The following is a 21,140-nucleotide window of genomic DNA, read 5'->3' as shown; positions in this document are numbered from 1 at the left end:
TGCACAGGGCGGCGCGGCGAGCCGCACTGTATTATTTTAATGTAGATACAAAAACTGCGCGATTTATTGTACCTCCTCAGTGTCATTGTTTTGCGATGTCATGTAAAAACTTTTCTTAGGAAAAACAGAAAACTAATTTGCCATTTATACGTCCGGCGATTGGTTCTCTTCGGTCACGTGAAGCCGCTCTTTTCATGCACTTTTCCTTGCGTGTTTGATGTGTGCAACATGGTACTCCTAGAAAATGATTCGGTATGTGCTTGTTTCATTAATAATGGTGTTTTATTAACTTTACTCATCGTAATGAGTCTTAAAGTGCAAAAAATGGTGCAGTTACAACATCTGCAAGCGGTGTATATTACCGAGTATATCGACAAAACCATCGTTCAAAGAAATTGCTTTACTAGTAATATGCACACGTTAAAGATGCATGTTAATTGATGTTTGACATTTCCCTTTCTTTTTCAGTTTCTTTGTGAATTAACGAAATTGTTCCAGAAGTACAGAACTACTGGTTCAGTCTACGTAACGATGAAACGATGTAAGTACCTAATACTACGTATGCCAGTCGTGCACCACGATTTCTCATGCCGCATACAGCTGGTAAGCTACATTCACGCCCCACAGCAGATTGCCAACGACTGTACGGTGAAACGCCCAAGTGATGTGCTTTCGCGCTGTTGTGTTGCTATGGAAGGCAGCACATCATAAACCATCGCACAGGCAATATGTGCGGTGAGTGGGTTGCTTCTGTAAAGACACAGCATTTTTTAATTGGCAGATGATGGCAAGGTCAAGCCAAAACCAAGACCAGAGAGGCTTGCAAGCAACCCTGTGCAACCCCCAGCTGAATACAAGTGCCTTCTTCGAGCCCATGCTGGCAACAAGAAGATCAGTACTGTGGTAAGGGTAGAGAATGTTTTTCTCAGCCAGAAGGGAAATTACAGGTCAGAAGCTGCTAGCTTGAGAAGTTTCGAACGCGACATCATTCATCATGAGGGTTCCTTTTACATCTGCACATACATACAACTTTACAATTTTTATTTTGGAGAAGCTTCTATAGGGACCGTGCGACACCTAAAGGGGGCGCGCTGCTCCGTCGCGACAGCGCCGCCAGTGGCGGTCTTGGAAGTATCCGACGTGATACCACGCCGCCCGTTCTATGCATTCTCAAGTGGAACCGTAGTTTGCGTGGCGACCGCCGTAATTAGAAGGGCTAATTTTCGAAGTGAAAATAATGTGGAACCTTTCTGGGGCGCGAACTAAGAGAATGGAGACAAACTGCAGAGAAACAACCACCGTATTTATAATGTATCTAACAGTGCGGAAGGAGAACAGCCACTCGCGTCTGTCTGTTCAGAACACCTGTAAGTGATACGTCGAGAGGATGGTTATTTGACGCCTCACAAAATCCTGGCTTGCTAGCGAAGGCTATATACGTATATTTCTCTGACTCCAGCCATTTGTAATATCATGTTTTTGACTGAGTCTTGTATTCCTTTCGTCCTCTTTGCACACACATAGCTTCGTCACTGAAATCTACATCGTGCGTCCGTTTTATCCATACAAGTAAACACGTCAGGTCACAACTTATTGTCTGAACTTCTACTGCAGTTTTTCCAGTATCTTCAGATACAATAACGCTAAAGAGATACTCAAAGAAGAAGTTATATGAGTTTCTACCTCAGCTACCGCCGTAACTTGCGGCACGACAGCTGTGAAATGGTCGGTGCGTAAATACTGAACCTTTTGGACAACGTAGAACTTCCGTTCTCACTCGTCAACCAGATTACCGGGAGCAATATCTGCTCCGGGCACCTCAATCATTATCTCGAAATTTGTTGTCGTTTGGTCGGTGCATTTGACGGCGATACAGTATCCAGCGGCGTTTCACCATCACGAAAGTGGCAACTGTAAATCATTGATCGTTTTGCAGGTCCTCATTCAGTTTCATTGAAACTAGAACGAAAGAAGTAGAATATATTCGCTCATGTTGTGCACACCTCAAGCAATGGCCGAACGCGCTTCACAAACGCTATTCGCTGCGAGTCTAGTGCCCTCAGTGGTATTGGAAACATAGAAATCACGAGAAATGAAACATCTGGTCCCTACGGAAGAGTTCTTTTAGTTGCTGGCACAATTAGCGATGCAACAGTTCAAGTGTGACAAAAAAAAGACGCCCGCACTTCACATGTAAACAAAGCTGGCTACCCGGCGGCTATCACGCAAGGTACTTTCTCCGGAGGCCGCATCGCGGCGCCACCAGTTTGTCGCACAGTCCCTATAGTACTTTCTCAGTTAGCACAATCTCATTGAAAGTAGTTCTGAGACATGATCCTCAATAGCTAACCAAGCAGGCCACTGTGAAAATAAATGACAGCCATGCAATGCAAAGTACTGTGCTGGACAATAGTTCACGTAACACGCTCCGGAGCATTCCTTCCTCAGAGCGACACGCTAGCAGAGAATGGTATGGTATGGACTTGCAAACACATGACTAGGTTACCTAGGCACATGTCTGTACCGTAATTTTGCATGTATTAGCCGTAGCTTATGCGTGATTTCTCTGTTCTTTATTTTATTATTTTATTTTTTTTGCGAGCGCTTTGCGGACACAAGCTCTGGTTCCTGAAAAGAAATGTGTCATTGTACTTCTGTGACTAAACTGACAGCATACAAAACTTTAATACGTCCACTTCTAGAATATGCCGACATTTTGTGGGACCCATTTACGCAAGTCCTAATTGATTGTCTGGAATCTGTCCAGAAAAAAGCCTTGCGTTTTGTATATAATTCGTACGGGAGAGAACAGTGGTGTTGTTAAGTAAAGGTTTACAACGGTTTACTGGTTCACACATCAGTCGTGTCGTATTGCCCGCGGCATACCTGCCGGAAAATTTTCAAAATGTTCCTAAAAACGGGTCCTGCGGCTTATCTGCGGTGCGGCTTATGTGCGTGAAGTTATGGTTAGTCCGTATGGTCCCATACACTGCTAGCGTGTCACTCTGAGAAAGGAATGCGTCGGAGCGTGTTCTGTAAACTTTTGTCCAGCACTGTACATACCATTTTTACGGGGCAGGGTCGCACCAGCACTTGAGGAACATGTGTTCCTCAATGGGTGCAATGCATTGGTGTTCTGGTGATCCCTCATTTGAAGTTTTCAAAACACACACCCCCTCACTACCGCAATGTCACTGGATTCAAATTGCGTATCCATGCAGTTGTCCTCCCCAGCTAGAAACAACACACTGGCTTAGCCGTGCCCACGAAAGGGTTACAGCCATAACACAGTCTATGGAACACTTAACCAGCTTATGGGGCATGCTTCTCATAATCTGCACCAAAACGTAGGGTAGAAATACCATCACCCACATGAACACTGTACCCCTTTTCATCGGTTTTTCTTCTTTGCGTTTGGTATGCTTCTCTTTGTCGACCTGTTCGATATTCCTTCTGCATCTGTCTTGATTGGGCTCCTAGGGATGCTTGGTTGACAGGCTGTATCACGAGTTGCAATCCTTGTGCAGTATAATCACAGACAGTCCACAGATTCCCATATATTGATGCATTTAGTATAGTCTTCTTATAGGTCCTAATAATAATAATAGCATTTGTCATCTCATTCGCACAGATAAATGCAAAAGACGTCAACAAATTCCAGCAGGTCAGTAGCCTGTAGTGCGATAACCCACTGTAAATAATGGGTCACCGATCTCTTTCAGGCTTATGTCAACCTACTCAAGGCCAACATAGATGGCCTAAAGAAAAAAGACAAGAAGAAAAGCACCACAAAAGCCACACAGTGAAGCTATTTATTGTATAAGTTGCACAGTAAAGTCTTCTTTCTTTTTACATTTTTGTTACAATACACGTGCACCCTTCTTTGAGAAGCCTGTTGCACCTTATGTTTCCTCGTTAACATTGGGCGACGTCACGTGTTGTAAAACTCCTTCAGTGGTGCATTATGTGTATCGTCTGTATACAGGTGCTATATGAGGCGTGGCCTTGACCGAGCTGCGTGTCAAATATTGGAAGGCGTCGCATGGTGAGAAGCGCAGGAACTAAAATGCATAAATAGGCTTTTACCGAACACAAAAATGCACTCACGTCTGAAAGCCTCGTGTTGATAACAGTGTTCCAACAATGTTGTGAGAGAAGTGTATAGAAATTCAAAAGCAACTGCATTTAACGTCGAAACAAAAATCTTAGGAATCATAACCTACAATATCTTGTGGTAATGCCCAAAGCATGTTACCAAGCTTTCAAAAGTTATCACGAGTTCTCTGTTCTCTTAGGACACAGAGGAATCTTTTTCTAAGACACAGAGGAAAAAGTAAACATACCGGGAAACAAAAACATGGCTCAAAAAAGAACAGTTCAGTTTCCTCTCCCATTGCCAGCACCATTTGCTCTTTATAAAGCGTTCAGCATGTACATGCAGTGAACTCTCCGTGCTCCGTAAGATTTTGCCCAACGATAATTTAACAATTTCAGTACACTGTGCCACATAACCTGCACCCGTTAGTAAACAACCTCAGGTACCACTGTCTCTCAGACAACTGCCACACTCCAAACATCTGCATTCAACACAGTCAGCAATAGACCTCAGAGTTCCGCAAAATGGATGCTCCATTAGCAAAATACACCTTCAGTTCACAAGCACAAGAGACATGACCGTAACGAGCTCATCGAGTGTAGTAGACACGGTAGTAGAGAGTCTTGGAGCGCCACAAGGAGTAGGAGTTGTCAAACTTGAGCAGATACGCCCCTTGACCAGGGTACAGGTGGCTTCCGGCATACACTTCCTCGTGGCAGTCACGCCGGTACACGGGTATCACCACACTCAGTGGTGGTGGCCGGGTGGCATCACCTTTGGGTTGAGCACCACTCTCAACATCACCAGAGCCTCCAGAACGCTCCTCTGTGACGATCACCATGGTTAAAAAGAGACAGGGGGTGACTTTTTTGGGAATCTCGCATATCCAACAACAATGCAACAACTGTGTTTTTCCTTCTCTGTTTAACTGCCTCACCCACCACAACGTTACTCATGGCTTGTTCTCAGGGCATGTTGTCCAGGTTGGGACAAAAGTTTACGGAACACGCGAGAGACATATTTTTTCTTCAGTGCAGCACCCTACCGGTTGGCGGAAGCGGGTGAGTTCACTGTTTCAGAGGGACGGAAGGGTGCGCATACAGCGGTAGTTTCGGTGTCGTTTGGGTGTGCCTGGAAAGTGGAAGCTACCACTTAGTGTTGGCAGTGTTGCTAACAGCGCACCCTTCCACCCTTCCGAAAGAGTGAACTCACCCGCTTCCGCCACTCACGAGGGTGTCGCACCGAAGAAAAAGTATGTTGCTCGCGTGTTCCGTAAACTTTTGTTCCAACCTGTACTTCGCTTCATCATTTCATAAAAAGCTGTATTAATGAAACAAAAAATGCTCATGCCCAAAGCATACGACCCACTGTGTTCCTGTTCTTTCGTAGCCTTTTCAATATTATTAAGTACCTACACTACAGCTAGCCACTCAATAAAGTGAGGTACGTATTTCATTCTTTACACGTTTCAATACATCCCTATATTTTTGTATTTTCTCCGTATAAATGTTTTTTCTGCTCAAATTCTCATTTATAATCTGCAGAAAGCACAAAATCTGGCTGCTCCGTAAATACCAATCTAATGTATGTACAGGCCTCTCCGTTTTAGGGCAAAACCTATTTTCACCCCCCAGGTTGCATCATCATCACTTGGGGTAAAACCAAAAACAAACTTTGCAAAGTGCCAATTCAGACACCAATACCGGCACTGGAGAACACTAAGCATTGGACATTCAGCACAACTGTTCCACATGTTATGTCAATCTGAAGTGCGAGAAGCGCTCGTTTTTATTTTCCACCCAATATCAGCTGATTTTGCCGTTTTACAGATCCTGACATAAAACCCCGTTTTCAAAAAACATAAAACCCGAAAACACAGGGCCTTATGTATGTATGTATGTCCTGTTTGCAAGGCCCCTTAAGCAGCTGTGCACACAGCATCAGAAGAACAACTGCTCTTACCTTCTTCATCTTCCTCTTCGTCTTCACTCTCGCTTATGTGAACAGAGACTTGGCTGCCGGGGTTGGGCGTCCAGTCAAAGTACACCCCAAATCCCAGGTCGTAGCTGTCCGTCGCAAACTCCCAGAAGAGGCAGGTTCCGTCCACGTGGGTGGGAACCCTTACGGTCACTGTTTCGCCGTGGCCAACCTGCGAAAGGGATGGAGGCATTTGCATAAGCTGGTATCCACGAACCCGACAGCTCACTGGCTGCACCGCGAGACCCACCTTGATTATTCCATCGCCCCCTTCTTTCCGAATGCACTCCTTAAACTCCTTGATATCCTTCCTGGTCCACATGGATGCTGTAGGAATGGCAGGGAGCTCTGGAACACACGAAGACACCTGTATGCCTCTAGAAACATTATGTCGCCACTCTTGTGCAGCTGCATCCTATTTCACTCTAACACGCGACCTACCAGGTTATAACGACCATGTCGTAATTGGCAACCCCTATGAGGAGCCCATCCGCACAATCTGCTAGGGGCGCTACTCATCGGCCTGAGAGCTCTACATCGTGATTGGACAATGGAAATTTGAATTTTGAACATGCAGAAGCGGACGTACGACTACCGTAGCAGACGACAGCAACAGCTCTTATGGAAACGCGTAAAATGATTATCATAGTCGACTTTAGAATGAAACATCTGTGGGACATCCACTGCTTGCACAAAATTACTAAGGTAAATTGAAGTACAAAGTATTATGTAGAAGTTGAGGAAGCAATAACCGGGCCAATGAGTAACGCCACCGCTAGCTTCCAAATGCGATGCTGGGAATGAGTGCCTATGACATGGTCGTTATAATCTAGTAGGTCGTCTTCTAACATACTTTTTGACTGGACTAGCAATTGGGCCCATTACTTGACGTGCAAGACCAGAAGGGGGGCACCTGGTGGTCTTGCACTCCCACCTCCCAGGACTGCCAACTCTGATTTGTTGGACCATGTCAAGTAATGGGCTCAGTTTCTAGTTCTTCCCCCTATGAAATTCCTCCTCCTCAATTTCCAGTTGCCAGACTTGAGCCAATGTTGGAGTACATCGGCCAGACCGTAAGATGCGTTAACACATGCCTGAGGGAACATAGATGTAAGATTAGGACCAACTAGACCACATGCGAACCTGTCGTTGTAATGCAGATTTTAGCAATGCTAAGATAACAGTGAGAGCTACGGGAAAGAGACTTATCGGAAGCCTGTTTGATAGCGGAACAGGAGGAGCAATGTGCTAGCCATACATCCGTTGTAGTGCATAGGAAGTAACAGGCTTTTCTACAAGAGTATGAAGAGACATGTCAGCTCATCTAATAAAGCATTGTTGAAAGTCCAGTTCTTCTGTATGCTGTCTTCTCTTATTTCTCTTTTTTTTTTTTACAATTTGGTTATGATGGCAGTGGTTTCAACCAGCAATAATGCCACAAAAGATTGGATACTCAGCACCCCAGAAAACTGTATTTCATTTTAAACATGTATGTTACATGATATATCAAAGCATCCCAGCCTACATGACGCACCTTAACAGAAAGCAATCTTTCCCTCTCACCATGAGCGTCCTCTTCGGCAGACTCTTCCTCTGGTGAACTGTCTCCTTTCCGACCAGCTGTCTCCCCATCGCCATTGACCGTAGGCGTCTGGCTGTTGGTGTCTTTTTTTTCCTCAGTGTCTGCCATCGCTGGGTGCTGCTGTTGAGTGTTGTTCCCTGTCTTTTGCTGGTTTAAAACCTGTTGCATGTACTGGTGGTAGTGTTGCTCTTGTAGCTGCCGGATCAACACTGCTTGCTGGCAGGGGAGGACAAAAAAAAAGAAAACAATTGTTTTGTCAGAACCCAAGTGGAAAACGTTTGCAACTGGCTCCGCTTGCAAACATTTTTGACATTTGGGAAGCACTTTTCTGAGTGGGCACACACCTACAAGTGTGACCTAGCATAACACACATTTAATACGCTGCTGCTACACATACCTGTTCAGGATTTCCAGGAAACTGCTGCTCAGCATATGCCTTGAACTGATGGTAAGTCTGCCTATTCAGGGCTTCTTGTATTAGCCGCCTGAAATTTAATCCAAGGAAATTTTTCAATAACTATCCTAATATATCGTCGCTCTAAATGTGCCAGTCTCAAATCCAAAAGCTGTCTGATCTCGTCATGAACACACGCAGCTCAACTTTAAGAATCGGAATGAGAATGCTTTCGCCTGTACAGCACCTTTCACTGTGTAGCTCACTCGCTATGCAGAGAAAGCAACCACCAGGCAAACTGCGCACGTAGGATATGTCCTAGCGGCACACGTTATGAATCGAACGTCAGGGAAAACAGGCCGAGGTTGATCGATTATTGCAAGAACGATAAACTCGTTTATTAATATTGCGAATGCTATTGGTTCACAAGCAACAGCCGATCCTCCTATGCCTAAGCAGCTCCCACCTGTTAAGGCGCACCTGAACTGCCGATACTGAACCGAAAGATTATTAGGTGAACTTCGAACGTTCTCTTGAAGAGTTGTTTTGCAATCTGGGGCCAAAAGTTTCTACGAACTGGTTTGATGGCGATCACAGAACCGAAAATGCCGAGGCGACCGCGACGTACTGCAAGGACACCGCTAGCGACTGTTGCGCCACCGCCAAAAACCGAAACCAATGTCATTGTCGCGTCAACGGAGGCGAAGGGAAATTCTCGCGTTTCCATTGCCCGCAGAAACACTACGAGGCACGTGGAATTTTCAGATTCGGGAGTGTCGCTGCACAAATAGCACAGGAGCAATAAACTAAATACTGCAAAATACAAATGCTTGTTACAGTGGCATACAAAATATTTGGCAAAGAAAAACAAAACTTTGGCACTCCAGCACGTGCGATTAGGGAGAGGGAGGGGGAGGGGGGGCAGTGCTCCCCCCAACTGCAAAACAGTGAAAACTGCCCACTCTCTGGTGGCACGTCGTCACGACTTGAACTCAGATGTTGTCATTATATTCTGAACCTTTGAACGCCCACAGTGTGGGTCTCGGAGAGAAGAGGCGAGGGGGTTGCACACTTTGCACCCCCTGGGGACTCTGCCTCTCCTTGGAAACATCCTGGGAGTGGCCATGCACTCCGATGAGAAAATACCAATAGAAAAGCCACGCCCAAAGTTACAGGCCCACCTACTCTAAAGCAAATGCGTGATGAACACAGAATTCTCCATTTCGTACCTTGTGAAAGTTGGGTACCCGTATGTACCACTAGCTCGTGTCATTACGCTGAAGTTACTCATTCAGAAAGTGCTGTAGCCCACAAATTACACCACTCAAATTAATGCATTACTCGCAAATAAATTCCAGGATGACGACTCTTTCCCGAAATGTGTGGCATACTTCTGTTCGAGCTGCTTTGCCTTTTCTTGCTCTATCCTGGCCTGCTCTTCCTCTAGCCTCTGCCTTTCCTTCTCCTCTTCTTCTTCCCTCTTCTTCCTTTCTTCTTCCTCTTTTCTGAATAATGAAGAGCACACATAAAGGAACGCACGATTTGTTTTGTGCACGCACAAACCTTCTCCTCTCATTTTCCTCCATATGCCGCTTGTGCGCTTCTACAAAGGGTCGAAATAGAGGGCACCTCTGATTAAGCAGCTCTATGAACTGCTTCATGGCAGTTTCCTTGTCGACATTCCCTAGAGATATCCATGCCTGTCTGATAAAAAAAAAGCAAGATATATTGTGCTCTTCCATTTTGGTTGGCTCTAAATGCATAACATTGAAAAAAAGAAGCGCACCCAGGGGCATAACCAGAAAGAATTAAGGGGGGGGGGGAGTGCAAACCCACTCCAAAATCGTACCTTTGGTAGTACATTTGGGAGAGGGAAATGAGGGTGAAATCCTCCTCCCCCATGTAAATTGCTCCCCTTAAAACCCCCTCAGAAATATTTTTTTGGCTATGCCACTGAGTGCTGTGTTTGAGTGAAGGTCCACACATACCTCCTGTCTCTTCCTATGACGTCTAAATAACCGAGGGGAGGACATTTTTCTTCGTCATATTTTCCGTGAGCTACCTGTAGTGTGTACGCTACTAGCAAAAGCTTATCGTCGTACGAGGTATGGAAAGCTTTGCCTTCGTGCTCTGCAACATGTAAACAATAGGTGATCAGAAAACTAAGGTCCGCATGAACTTTCCTTCTACTTCAAAAATGCTTTTAACAGCTTAAGGGGGCTGAGAGACTTTCACAGATGTGGTTCATTACATCATGAACGCATTGTACTGCACGCCAAAATACTGAGGAAAGAAGAATTCTTCTTCTATGTGTCGTGCCTAGAGAGATACAAGTCCCCGAACACATTCCCGAGCAAAGCGCAGACGTCACAGAGCCCAGAGCTGAACCCATCCCCATTGGCAGCCACATGCACGTGACTTCTCGTGCATCGCCTCGCTGCCAGCGGCGTGAGCTGTGATGTCAAAGCCGCACGACTTTCAGTATTCACGATGTCAATTTTCGCTCCTTCTACTACCCTCTTCAATCTGAAACTTTCCGTACCGGTTCAGATCAGTGTAAAGAATTGTCTTTTACGTTTATCTCGGATAACGTGGGGGTGACGTGTCACAACCCCTTTAAGAGCATATTTGACATTCGAGAAAATTTATGTATAGACTCAGTTTCTTCAAATTAATAAGAGAAATAACTTGTCTCATAGCGCAATAGAAAGTAACTTTTCTTCTGAAACGTACTAGAATTTGCCAATTGTAGGCTGCAGTACTGTGACATCCTTTGAGATCCTTGTTTATACTCAACAAAGTAAAGCTCATCCACCTGTCACAGACACCACCTTAGAAAAGTGTGATATTTTGTCTTATAATTGCTTGTGTCCTCTGGTCATCTGCATTGAAAATTATACTGAGAAAACGTGTCACATAAACTGAATACACTATGTGCACTGCATAACGATTAACGTGGCTATGAACACAATATGACATGTTTTATTCCATGTATTCCCCAGCCTGTATCACTGGCAGTATTATGCCGTATTTATGGAGGGCATACTCGTACTGCAAAGCAAGCAGCTTTCTAAATAAATGTCCACGACTGTAGCAACATAGCCTACAATAGCAACGGGTTTTTGACAAGAGGTAACATTATGATTTTCTATTCTCATTGCAAGCAATTGTGTACCTCACTCCCTAATTTTCTATTAATACAAAAGAACGCCGAAAGGTAAAGTGCTTGAAAAGCATTGCAAATAGTATAGTTTTGATTGGTTTTGACTACGGTAGAATTATTCGAACGTCGTTAGTAAAATCTGCCACTCGGATCTATAATTATAGGATGGCACGTGTTACAAAAGCAATCGTGGATAGGAGAAACACGTTTTTACAAAAATACTGCGCACATGCTGAAGACGAAACCGTAGTATTATAAAAGCGAGCTGCACAACTGAGTATGCCACCTCCCATCGCGGTGTACTACGGGGTACCTACCTTTTAAAAACGTGGTGGCCATTTTATAAAGCTGTTGCAAATTGAATCCCCATGTGGAAGCGTAGTTGTCTGAACCCTCAGGAGTTTCAGATTTTGGAAGTGGCTCGTTTGACCCTGCATTTTCGATATCGGAGTCCGCAACCGGCCCGTTCGTGGAGTTCGCCATTGCTGCAACGCTGGCAGAAAGAGCAGCAGCGCCAAAACAACTTTTTCTCGAACTATAGCAAAATAAAAGTAGTATTCTGCAAGAATCTTCCACGTTATGTCGTTTTAGCAAAGTATTTAATCTGGCATAAAAACTATAATAATTTGATATTTGGAAGGTATGTAAATCTGGACAGTAGGGCTAGGACTATGTGCGGCGGAGCGCAGATGAAAGCAGACGACAATTGCGCGTCAGCGCTTGCAACGCCCGAAGCAACCTTTGATCCATGCTTTCGTCAGCTAGGCAGATTTTCTTGCCCGCATGTGTTTGCATATCGTCGTTTCACACGTTTGACATTTTCTTCCTGGACCAGCCCTTTATTTTGTTTTTGCACATGCTTATTAATACATTGGAAGACTTAGCTTCAAAGAACGTGGGCTTATATCAGGAATGTTTGTTTTGTATATTGTCAAGGTCGCAATTTGATTGCACCAATCATCTTTTGCTTTAGACCAAAGAGCAATCCCGTTCTGTTTCAAGACTGTTGCTGTGGGATAGGACACCTCACACAAGTGTCATCTCATGGTGCATGCTAAGACACGGGAAAAATATTATTTTATGTGGAAGGCAAAGCACGTGAAAGAAAGAAAAACATGTACATCCATCATTTACCACATCCTTAATGTGATAATTTAAGAATTTATATTTATTTTCTTTCATAGTGTACAGCACACTCCTTGCACTGTCGCATTCTGACTTGCATAACATTTCATGTATGTACAGAGAGTAGACAAGAATAAAAATATGATCATTCTTAGAAACCAGTAGTCTCATAAAATTCTTGCTGGTCAGATCTGTTCCCAAGATCTTTGTTTACTTTCAATGAAGTATAGCCGCAGATGTGCACATAATGGCAGATGTCAATAGACAGCCAAAAAAAATTACAGCAGAGAAATCCAACCTCCACAAATAAATGCTTGCAATGAACACTAAGTTCCACGTATCTGTGCCAGTCAGACTGTTCATGTTGCACAGGTGAAAGTGAATGCAGGATCCTTTCGTCTACAGTAGTCTCACCACAACAACTGAAAGCATTGCACCAATCGCCAGTCCCGCAATGACGAACCCTGTCATCATTGCCCCAGTCTTCTCCTGAAGATATGACTCCATTTTTCTGAAACAAAACAAGGGTTATAGTTTTCGAAATAGTGAGCACCAGCATAGAGACTGTTAGAAGGTAACTACAGGGATCACCATTGCCATTTACAACAAAGTCATTACGTAGCTTGAAACCACTTTTTCTTGGTTTATGTGATTTGGTTCATTTCTGTGTCTAACCATTTAAATCTTGAAACAAGAAATTCTGGAGTGGAATAATACAAGGACACTTACTTAGGTGCTTGTGCCATGGCTGATGAAAACAGGTATCCATTACTGAAGCCAAATGCAGTCATGAGCACAATGTAGGTCACATCATCAAAGATGACTGGCATGTGTGCATGGGGCTCCGTGTTGCACAGCAGGAACAGCGGTATGAAGATAACACGGACAATGCTGAGCAATAAGACCAATTTTTCTTTGCCTTCTCCCTACATTGTATCAAAGCAATAACGTCAAATTAATTAATGACTGTGAGCGGAACAGACACGTATGAAACGGTGAGCAGGCGAGCACTTGTCTTGTCACGTCCCCAATCTCAGGGTTCTAATAATTGAGGCATATGTGCTTCATTACCAAAGGGGCATATGAGCTGCCTATTCTTCCAGACATGTCTGCAGCATTGAAGAGGAAGTAACAGCACACAGGAATGAAGAGTCTCCCTGAAAATGTAGATGTGAAGTACACCCAAGTCAGTTTGCGAAAATGTGCCAGTTATCTTTTAGTGCTTATCACATTCTTTCAGACATTTGAGCTATTTGAAGGGAGGTACCAGTGTTCACTGAAAAGATGACAACTGTACCATAAATTTTCCCGGGGAGGGGGGGGGGATATGTTTATTAAGGAAAAAAAGAAAGGAAACGTAAGCCAGATGGATGTCGGCTTGTTATTTTTAAAAAAACGTGAAAGGGGGAAGACAAAGAAGGCAAAGAAAAGAAGAAAGCAAAAGAAAACAAAAAGAAGGAAAGAAAAGGGGAAAGAAAAGGGAAAAGAAAAATGAAGAACACAAAACTAAAGCTGAATAATCTCACACTCTGGCTTGATCCTATGATGTATGCAGAACTGGTATAGAAATAAGAGGCAGGAAGAACAGAAGAAAAAAAAAACGAAGAAGAAGAAACAGAGAGAACTTAAAATAGTGAACATGTGCACAACTGAAGGCATTACACCTTTGAACACAGAATGCAAAAGGAACAAAAAATGCATTGAATCCTTGGTGTTTGACCTGAAATGTGCGCAATATAATGAATATGGTCAATGAAATGGAGCAGCGGGAGTTCAACTCGCTCCCAACGGATATGCATTCCGAAGATCCTACCGTTACTCCTCACTGGCAGCTGCTGGTACTTTTTCGACTGCTTCGTTTCATTGATCTGATTGCTTTGGGCGAAATTCAGGCTATGTGTTGTGTCATCCACTGTGTTTCTTCGCCACAACTTCTACTGTGATAATGAGTATGGTGGGCGGATACATATTTTACAAATTGCAAGATGCATTTTTGGGGTTGGTGCCTCTTCGCTCTTTTGACCCGGGCACGCCGAGCCAAAAGATTGGTGTCAGTCTCTTAGCGGGACTTCCCAGAGGAGGCGCCCCCCCCCCCCCAGTTCATGTTCCGGTGCGGGAAGGGCCCCCGCGCAGTCAGCGCCTATACCATAAATGGTGATCGTTCGATGCACATTTATGTGTATCATAGCTTGATGTAAATCAGTGGCAGGGGTAGGCACATGGGCATTCCCGTTATTTCTTTCAAGTTTGAGGGGACGTGTGCCACCCCTAGTCTCTTTTCCTCGACCTGTACTATGTACTACGTATGGATGTCGATGCATGGATGTATGGAGGGTGCTCAGAGGTTCATATTATTATGACATCTGAGAAAAGTTGTTCCCACCTATGCATGAGGAGGGCACAATTTTCGCAAGTGACCCTGAAGTTCCAGAGTAGGCATGCCTGATGCGGCCGGTATGTCACAACATCAACATTCTTTTATGTCCACTTTTTTTACTCCGTGCACAGCCTATTATTTTAGGCTTTTATGCCATTCTTGGATGCATGATCCTTTGTTGTCTTTGTGCAATCAAAGGTGCTTCTAACAGAAATGAAGACAATGTCATTAACAACAAAGGTTTTGCTAATATTTGCTTTCTGGCTTTTCTGGCTTTTCACCCCCATAGAACAGAAGTTTTGCTGATATTTGCTTTCTGGCTTTTCACTCCCATAGAAAGAGAGAGAGAGAGAGAGGGAGGGGGGCGTGTCAGGTGCAAAAGGGAAAAATGTTTGACATGGCACGCTGTGGCATAGCCAGAAAAGTATTTCGGAAGGGTTCTATCGGGTGTTGTGTCTCACTCTCAAATGCACTACCAAAAGTACAATTTCAGAGGGTTTGAACCCCCCAAAAGCCTCCTCTAGTTGTGATTCCACTGTTACCCACACCCAAGGAAGACTGTGCTGCAAAGCAATTCTTCAGCGCCTCTTCTGGGAAACTTACACTAGCGTATCAAGCACGGGCGAATCCAAATCCTAACCGTGTGGGGGATTTCATACTCGAAGCATATAGAACGGGAGAGGGTAACCTAATGTTTAACCCAGCGCTTTGTTTACTTCAAATCCCCCTGTATTTGCCGCTGGTGTCAAGACTCAAGTCAAACAATGTCTAAGGATCTGACAAAGTTTAGCATTTAACAACTGTCTTTGAAGTAAACTTGCTCAGTAAATGTATCTACCAGATGGCAATATGAGAGGCAAGACAACTGAATAGCATATTCACAAGTGTTGCTGAGCAAAAACATTTTGCAGAGACGAAGGGCTACAGGTGCACCATTTTATGTTGCACTAAGATTAAACCGCCACAATCCACGAGGACATTTCCTGATTTGTTCTTTGCCCGCAACCTTCAGCGTAACACGCCATTCGCCACTGAAACAGATAGTCACGTCAAAGTAGCATGTTAAAGAGAGGCGTACCTGACCATGCAGATCCAGAATGGACATCCTTTGACACTACGAGTACAGTGACGGCTGGAAAGACACACTGAGTGACGCAGAATATCACCAGGATCGATATTGCCTCTTGCCACACCTTGGTCAAATAAATTCAAATTTGGTCAAGAAAGGATTTTTGTTTTTTAAATAACGAGTGGTATGACATTACAGCCTAGTTGCTTCAAAGGAACCAGTAAATACCCACCCTTCTGAAGAGCAAAACAACTGGGACATCAACCCCAAGGTCCTCGTATGTGATTATGTCCTGGACGCTCGCTGTTAGACATTAAAAAAAAATTACAGAAAGGATTTACGCTGCAAGTCCAAGCAGATGCCTAATATGAATAATACTGCAAAACAAAGCTTTCACACACCTGCAGGATTTTTCAAATAGTACTTGAAGAACTCCTGCGGCAGAAAAGAAGGTTACTCCCCTTAGAACACGAGTCAAAAAATTGAAAGAAGTGCTTATAACGTTACCACATGCTGAATAGCCAAGAAACCTAAGAGGCCCACAACCAATAGGGCAGTGCCACACCCAAAATAGACCAGGCCAGAGTTCGTTGGATGCGGGTGCCAAACAATGGCCAAGATTTGGAGTGTCGAGGAGAGCACCCCACCAACAGACTGGATCGGGAGAAAAGCACTCATGAAGCATATAATTCACATGCCTCCATCTCCAGCCCCGTTCACACGAGAAAGGGTGCTCTGTCGTACCATTCCAATGACACAACTGTGTATGTATTCCTGAGGCAAAAGTGACGCTAGGCCGAATATTCCTCCTTGAAGCCAAGTTCCAAACACTGCAAGGCAAGGTATGCAAATTGGTTTCAAACTTTGCACAATGGTCAAAGGTTCCTCACAAGTAGCACTCTGTTACAGTGTTCAAATTAATGCGGGTGTGTGAACGGACCATAAAGAGATTCCCCAAAATTTTGAGTTCACGGTGAAGGATGACTTGCCATATCGCATTCCGCGTGAAAAAACAAAAAAATGACATGACCCTTACAAGCAGCCTGATGTCACTTCTATAATACGCTCACTCCAAGACAGTCTGTCAGTGGGGAAAGTCATGTGCTTCTGACTCACATCTAGTTTTTCCCTCGTGCCGGCAGCAGTCAGGTCGCACCAATCATCATTTTTGTTCGTGGTGTTTAGTTAATAATTATCTCCATTATTTTAACCAATGCTCGGTTCATACCCCGCACGGTGAATGTATTAGTGCCCAGGAATGAATTGGGATGCTTAGTAGATATTTGCTTACAGAGGAAAACAAATTGTCAAAACAGCAATGCTGTGCTGTACGTACAGTACCCGTTAGGAAGTCACTATAGGTTAGGCTACCAACTAATACATACCATTCAAGACGAGAAGGGTAGCCATAATGAACATGAAGAATCCATACTGCCCTGCAAAGCAAGTTTTTTGCTCATCGTAATGTGTACAATAGCCCCTGGCCAGATAAGCAACACTTACAGTTATCCGTGTCCACTTTGACAAACACTGTCAGCATTACAAAGATCACTATCACAGTGCATAATGAAATCATGTTGCGCAGTCTCTGCTGTATTCTGAAAGCAAAAAAATAAGATCAGCACTGCTGCAGTAATAATGAGTCAGTAAAACGTCTACCTACTTCTACACACACATTTTTACCTGTGGTTAAACATAATCGTGACTGAGATTGTGGCTAAAGCTGGTAGGTTTGTGAAGACACCATAGGCTGCAAAGAAGTTAGTCTGCAAGGTTGTCTTTGCAGATGCGTTCACATGTGGTCCCGCTGTGGCATTCCTGAACTTGTACATCCAGTACTAGTGTGACAGCAAGAGTGGTTAGTTAAGATGCAACACGACAGCTTTTCGTGTTTCGGAATTGCTGATAAAGTTCAACTCACGTCACTGGCTGTCATCAGGTAAGTTGATGGTACTAGTATAATTATTCCAAGTAAAAAGAACACCCTTTTAACAAACGACCCCCTGAAAGAGAGACAGAACAAAAATGAAATAAATTTGTATGTGTCTGCGTCTTTTTAATTTTTTTACCACGTTAAAGACACTCACTTGTCAACAGGCAAGACGTGCACCGAGGCTCCAGGTGTCAAGAGCGGTTCGTCGCAATCTCCCAACACCTCGTCCGCAGGAATGACATACGGTTTGGGACTTGTGAAGGTTCCAGCTGTTCCGCTACTTGTGTCACTATGTAGAGCAAGAGTGGTGCTGAAATGTCTCCTGTATGTTGGCACATTGGGATCCATAGTGGAGGTCCTTGAGCGATCCATCAATTCAATGAGACAAAATTATAGACCAAGCATATCAGATGGGAAACGATGTAAGGCACGGGGTGCGTTGTGCGCGGTAGTAGCTGTCTTGGCACATCACGACTTTCCAGCTTCAAATCTATGTAAACACGGCCACTTGCTGGAGGAACACAACTCAAGATTATGTATAGAAGAGCGTGACTGTCATCTGGAGTTGCTCCTGCAGAGATTCAAAACCCTCGGAGCCGTCCAACAACATAATATCTGTGAAAAAAATCTGAGCATAAAAAGAGGCAATAAATGCTAAAGAGGCAGAACAGCTGAACCCTCAAAACCAGAAGCCTGTGATATTCCACAACAAAATAATTATGAGCCCTCGCAGCTGAATAATATAGTTTGAGTTATAAACTAATTTTAGTTCACACAGAGCTTAAATTTATAAGTTATTTCATCTAATTACAATTACCTCAACTATCACCGCGCATGCGTGTCGGGTATTTGATTTCACGTGTGAGAAACATGGCGACCTTCGGTGAGCCAGTGGCGGTATCAAATAATGGTGACTTACTCGCATATTCAACCCCCGATGGTCGTTTGAAATTGTGGGAAACGGCCTCAGGAAAGCTCAAGCAAGAGTACACACCTAGTTCTCATCTCTCCGCGACTTGCACATGCCTGTCTTGGGGACCTACGCGTCACGACTTTGTAAGTGTGCTTGTCGATACCGTGCATGTTGCGGCACGATTTCTCGTGACGTGCACTTATAAATTCCGCGGAAGATATAAAAATCAACGTATTTTACACTTGATAGAACAATGTCAAGGTGTAGTATGTTTCTTGTCATTATTCATCGAAAGATTACACGGCTTGAAGCGGTTTGTCACCGGACCATGTGGCCATGCGGATTTGGTACGCATCATGAATGCTGTGTTTGCATAACACAATTCACCCTTGGTAGGAAAAAAAAGGGTGAAAGCATGTAACGCAATGGTCAGGATGCAGTGATCGAACATGTTTCTGCATGGAGTCCACTTTCATACACAGCAGGCAACTTCAGCCCATTTTCTTTATTTTGACTTTGCAGGCATCCCCGAAAAAGAAAAAGCGACAAAAAACAAGCAACGATGTGGCATCGACAATATCGGAAGTGGGTCTTCTTGCAATGGGTACAGCATCCGGGACGGTTTTGCTCTACAGTGTGGCCAAGGGGGATTTGCATGCAGAGTTGGTAAGTCATCGTCTTGTGGCTTATCAAGTACTTGCTGCCTGTGCATCTTTGTTTCTTCCTATGCTTCCGTTCATGTGTAACATAGGGCTCACGTTACAGCCAGCTAGATCTCAGTTTTCTTGTGCTCAGTTACCTTGCAATGCCAAAAGTTTTGAGTTGTATCACTGCTAATAGCTTGTCCTCCCACCAGTCTGACGGGCATAGCGACACTGTCAATGGCTTGTCCTGGCACCCCGAGTCAGACTTCCTTTTCAGTTGTTCAGATGACCAGCACATTGTACATTGGAGTGTGTCAAAGTACAAGGTTAAAAGGCGAGTACCTTCACTGTTGCAGAGGAGTTGCAAAAGCCATGTTCTGAGAGTGTGCTAAAATTTTGACCCTCATTGCTACTGCAGTAAATGGAAGGCAGATAGAAGAAGCGTCTACGCTGTGTCTGTTGTTGACTCTCAGACGCTTCTCTCCGCAAGCAGCAGCATTAAATGGTGGAACATCGAGACACAAACAGTCATCATGGTATGCTGAGTCTGTCATTCTAGGCGTGGTCTACAAGATTTATGTGTATTTAAATGAATCAAATATATTCTCCGTGACAGAAATTCACCGGACACATAACAGAGGTCCGGCATTTGCTACCGGTCATCTTACCCAACAAGGATAAGAAGTATTTCTTGTCATCTGCCGTTAATGACAGGCAGTTAAGCGCATGGTAAGTTCTTTGCTATTCTGGGTTACTCTTCATTAATTGCATTAAAAGTTACAGTATGCTACTATTGTTTCGTACACTTGTGCTGTATAAACTGGTATAGACTGGCTTCTATGTCTGTTTGTCGACAGGACACTGCAGGAAGGCAGCAGCACCTCTTCATTAGCATCTTTCACATTGTCAGACGAGGCGAGACATCTAACGGTTTCTCAAGCAGACGAAAATGGACAGGTGAGCTAACATGTTCAGAAGCAGGCATGACAAGCTTTCTTTCGCTAGCAAGCAAACCAATAAACCGTCAGCGTGCACAAAACACTGTAGTGGCTAGCCAAGAAATCTGAGCTTAGGTTACACAGCCAAAACGAAGTGGCTCACTTCACTATGATCATCAGTTTGCCACGAGAAAATAGATAATGTTTGTATATTATAGATATTGAGGTTGTGCCTGTATTGTGTGAGTGTTAGCATGTCTAGTAACTTCGTACCTCCTTGTTAACAGACTCTGATGTGGAATAATTACTTAACTTCCTTATTGCAGGTTGTTTACTTGTCAGCTGTGACTAGGAGTGGTCTGCTGCACATGTTTGAGCTTCAGCTAAATGGGTAAGAATGCTCCTTGGCTTTTCACGACTTCATCATCAGATCTTGAGTGTTTTTTTTTTTTTTTTTGTGGTTATGGGAACTATGGAATTTTAGGAGTTCCATGTCTGACAGTTCGATGGTTACACAAGGCATTTGTGTGACTGTGTGAATGATTAATTACCATAAAAAAATTGTGTTCTTTTTTAATTGAATTTGCTGGACACAGGAATGTTCATAAGAAGCATGGTCAACTGTCCTGTAAAACCCATTTTTACACCCAGATTTCCATTGTTGTCAGACAGGGTAAAACCTGTAAAACCCCTAAAACAAACTAGCCAAAATGCAAATTCAGCCAGCAACATGAGCACTGGAAACTACTAAGCATGCATATTCAGCACAGCTGCCCATGTTCTTCTGAAATGGAAGACAGGATTTTGTTTTCGTAGTAGTAGTAGTAGTAGTATTTTTTTTACTTGGAAACTGTTTCCCCACCTGTGTTTATACTCCCAAACATCCCAACACCAGCACTGGACAGCTGTTTCGGCCTTGCTGGGCAATC

The 21,140-nt window shown here is 43.9% G+C and overlaps 4 protein-coding genes across 4 annotated transcripts in view; 2 read left to right on the top strand and 2 right to left on the bottom strand.

Moving 5' to 3' along the window:
- Nucleotides 1–100: 100 nt before the first annotated feature.
- LOC135396995 (signal recognition particle 14 kDa protein-like) lies at nucleotides 101–3,852 on the top strand. The gene is made up of 5 exons (XM_064628280.1): nucleotides 101–252; nucleotides 469–541; nucleotides 782–903; nucleotides 3,632–3,664; nucleotides 3,723–3,852. Exons 1-5 carry the CDS (start codon nucleotides 229–231, stop codon nucleotides 3,804–3,806), a joined length of 336 nt encoding a protein of 111 aa, XP_064484350.1. The 5' UTR covers nucleotides 101–228; the 3' UTR covers nucleotides 3,807–3,852.
- On the bottom strand, nucleotides 3,799–11,730 carry LOC135396987 (Golgi resident protein GCP60-like). The gene is made up of 9 exons (XM_064628262.1): nucleotides 11,530–11,730; nucleotides 10,038–10,179; nucleotides 9,613–9,753; nucleotides 9,441–9,554; nucleotides 8,053–8,140; nucleotides 7,637–7,871; nucleotides 6,324–6,421; nucleotides 6,059–6,245; nucleotides 3,799–4,921 (listed from the first exon to the last, which is right to left on the bottom strand). Exons 1-9 carry the CDS (start codon nucleotides 11,693–11,695, stop codon nucleotides 4,686–4,688), a joined length of 1,407 nt encoding a protein of 468 aa, XP_064484332.1. The 5' UTR covers nucleotides 11,696–11,730; the 3' UTR covers nucleotides 3,799–4,685.
- Nucleotides 11,731–12,334: 604 nt separating this feature from the next.
- On the bottom strand, nucleotides 12,335–18,412 carry LOC135396986 (equilibrative nucleoside transporter 1-like). Its single transcript, XM_064628261.1, has 13 exons — nucleotides 17,871–18,412; nucleotides 17,705–17,786; nucleotides 17,467–17,621; nucleotides 17,287–17,381; nucleotides 17,169–17,219; nucleotides 16,528–16,613; nucleotides 16,291–16,437; nucleotides 16,185–16,218; nucleotides 16,016–16,086; nucleotides 15,793–15,907; nucleotides 13,409–13,494; nucleotides 13,067–13,263; nucleotides 12,335–12,848 (listed from the first exon to the last, which is right to left on the bottom strand). The coding sequence occupies exons 1-13, from the start codon at nucleotides 18,086–18,088 to the stop codon at nucleotides 12,737–12,739; spliced, it is 1,449 nt and encodes a 482-aa protein (XP_064484331.1). The 5' UTR covers nucleotides 18,089–18,412; the 3' UTR covers nucleotides 12,335–12,736.
- A 148-nt stretch (nucleotides 18,413–18,560) lies between these two features.
- Nucleotides 18,561–21,140, top strand: part of LOC135396985 (WD repeat-containing protein 43-like) — a 9,760-nt gene continuing 7,180 nt past the window's right edge. The window contains exons 1-7 of the mRNA XM_064628260.1: nucleotides 18,561–18,772; nucleotides 19,152–19,295; nucleotides 19,486–19,607; nucleotides 19,692–19,809; nucleotides 19,890–20,002; nucleotides 20,131–20,230; nucleotides 20,538–20,602. Coding sequence (XP_064484330.1) covers nucleotides 18,587–18,772; nucleotides 19,152–19,295; nucleotides 19,486–19,607; nucleotides 19,692–19,809; nucleotides 19,890–20,002; nucleotides 20,131–20,230; nucleotides 20,538–20,602 — 848 coding nt within the window. The 5' untranslated portion in view covers nucleotides 18,561–18,586. The remainder of the gene's footprint in view (nucleotides 18,773–19,151; nucleotides 19,296–19,485; nucleotides 19,608–19,691; nucleotides 19,810–19,889; nucleotides 20,003–20,130; nucleotides 20,231–20,537; nucleotides 20,603–21,140) is intronic.

The sequence above is a fragment of the Ornithodoros turicata genome, chromosome 6 (genome assembly GCF_037126465.1).
Source record: "Ornithodoros turicata isolate Travis chromosome 6, ASM3712646v1, whole genome shotgun sequence".
NCBI classification, from domain to species: Eukaryota; Metazoa; Arthropoda; class Arachnida; order Ixodida; family Argasidae; genus Ornithodoros; species Ornithodoros turicata.
Note: the sequence above shows the minus strand (reverse complement) of the source record. Positions and strands in the feature narration are given on the sequence as shown.

Excerpts from the sequence above, each read along its gene's own strand:
- LOC135396987 (XM_064628262.1), bottom strand. The coding sequence starts at position 11,695 with ATGGCGAACTCCACGAACGGGCCGGTTGCGGACTCCGATATCGAAAAT. Across the intron at positions 9,555-9,612 it reads GAGGAAAATGAGAGGAGAAG|AAAAGAGGAAGAAGAAAGGA; the intron begins GTTTGTGCGTGC and ends TTCATTATTCAG. Across the intron at positions 6,246-6,323 it reads GGGGCGATGGAATAATCAAG|GTTGGCCACGGCGAAACAGT; the intron begins GTGGGTCTCGCG and ends TCCCTTTCGCAG.
- LOC135396995 (XM_064628280.1), top strand. The coding sequence starts at position 229 with ATGGTACTCCTAGAAAATGATTCG. Across the intron at positions 253-468 it reads TACTCCTAGAAAATGATTCG|TTTCTTTGTGAATTAACGAA; the intron begins GTATGTGCTTGT and ends TTTCTTTTTCAG. Across the intron at positions 3,665-3,722 it reads ACGTCAACAAATTCCAGCAG|GCTTATGTCAACCTACTCAA; the intron begins GTCAGTAGCCTG and ends GATCTCTTTCAG.
- LOC135396986 (XM_064628261.1), bottom strand. The coding sequence starts at position 18,088 with ATGGATCGCTCAAGGACCTCCACTATGGATCCCAATGTGCCAACATAC. Across the intron at positions 16,219-16,290 it reads TCTTGGCTATTCAGCATGTG|GAGTTCTTCAAGTACTATTT; the intron begins GTAACGTTATAA and ends TTTCTGCCGCAG. Across the intron at positions 12,849-13,066 it reads GCCATGGCACAAGCACCTAA|AAAAATGGAGTCATATCTTC; the intron begins GTAAGTGTCCTT and ends GTTTTGTTTCAG.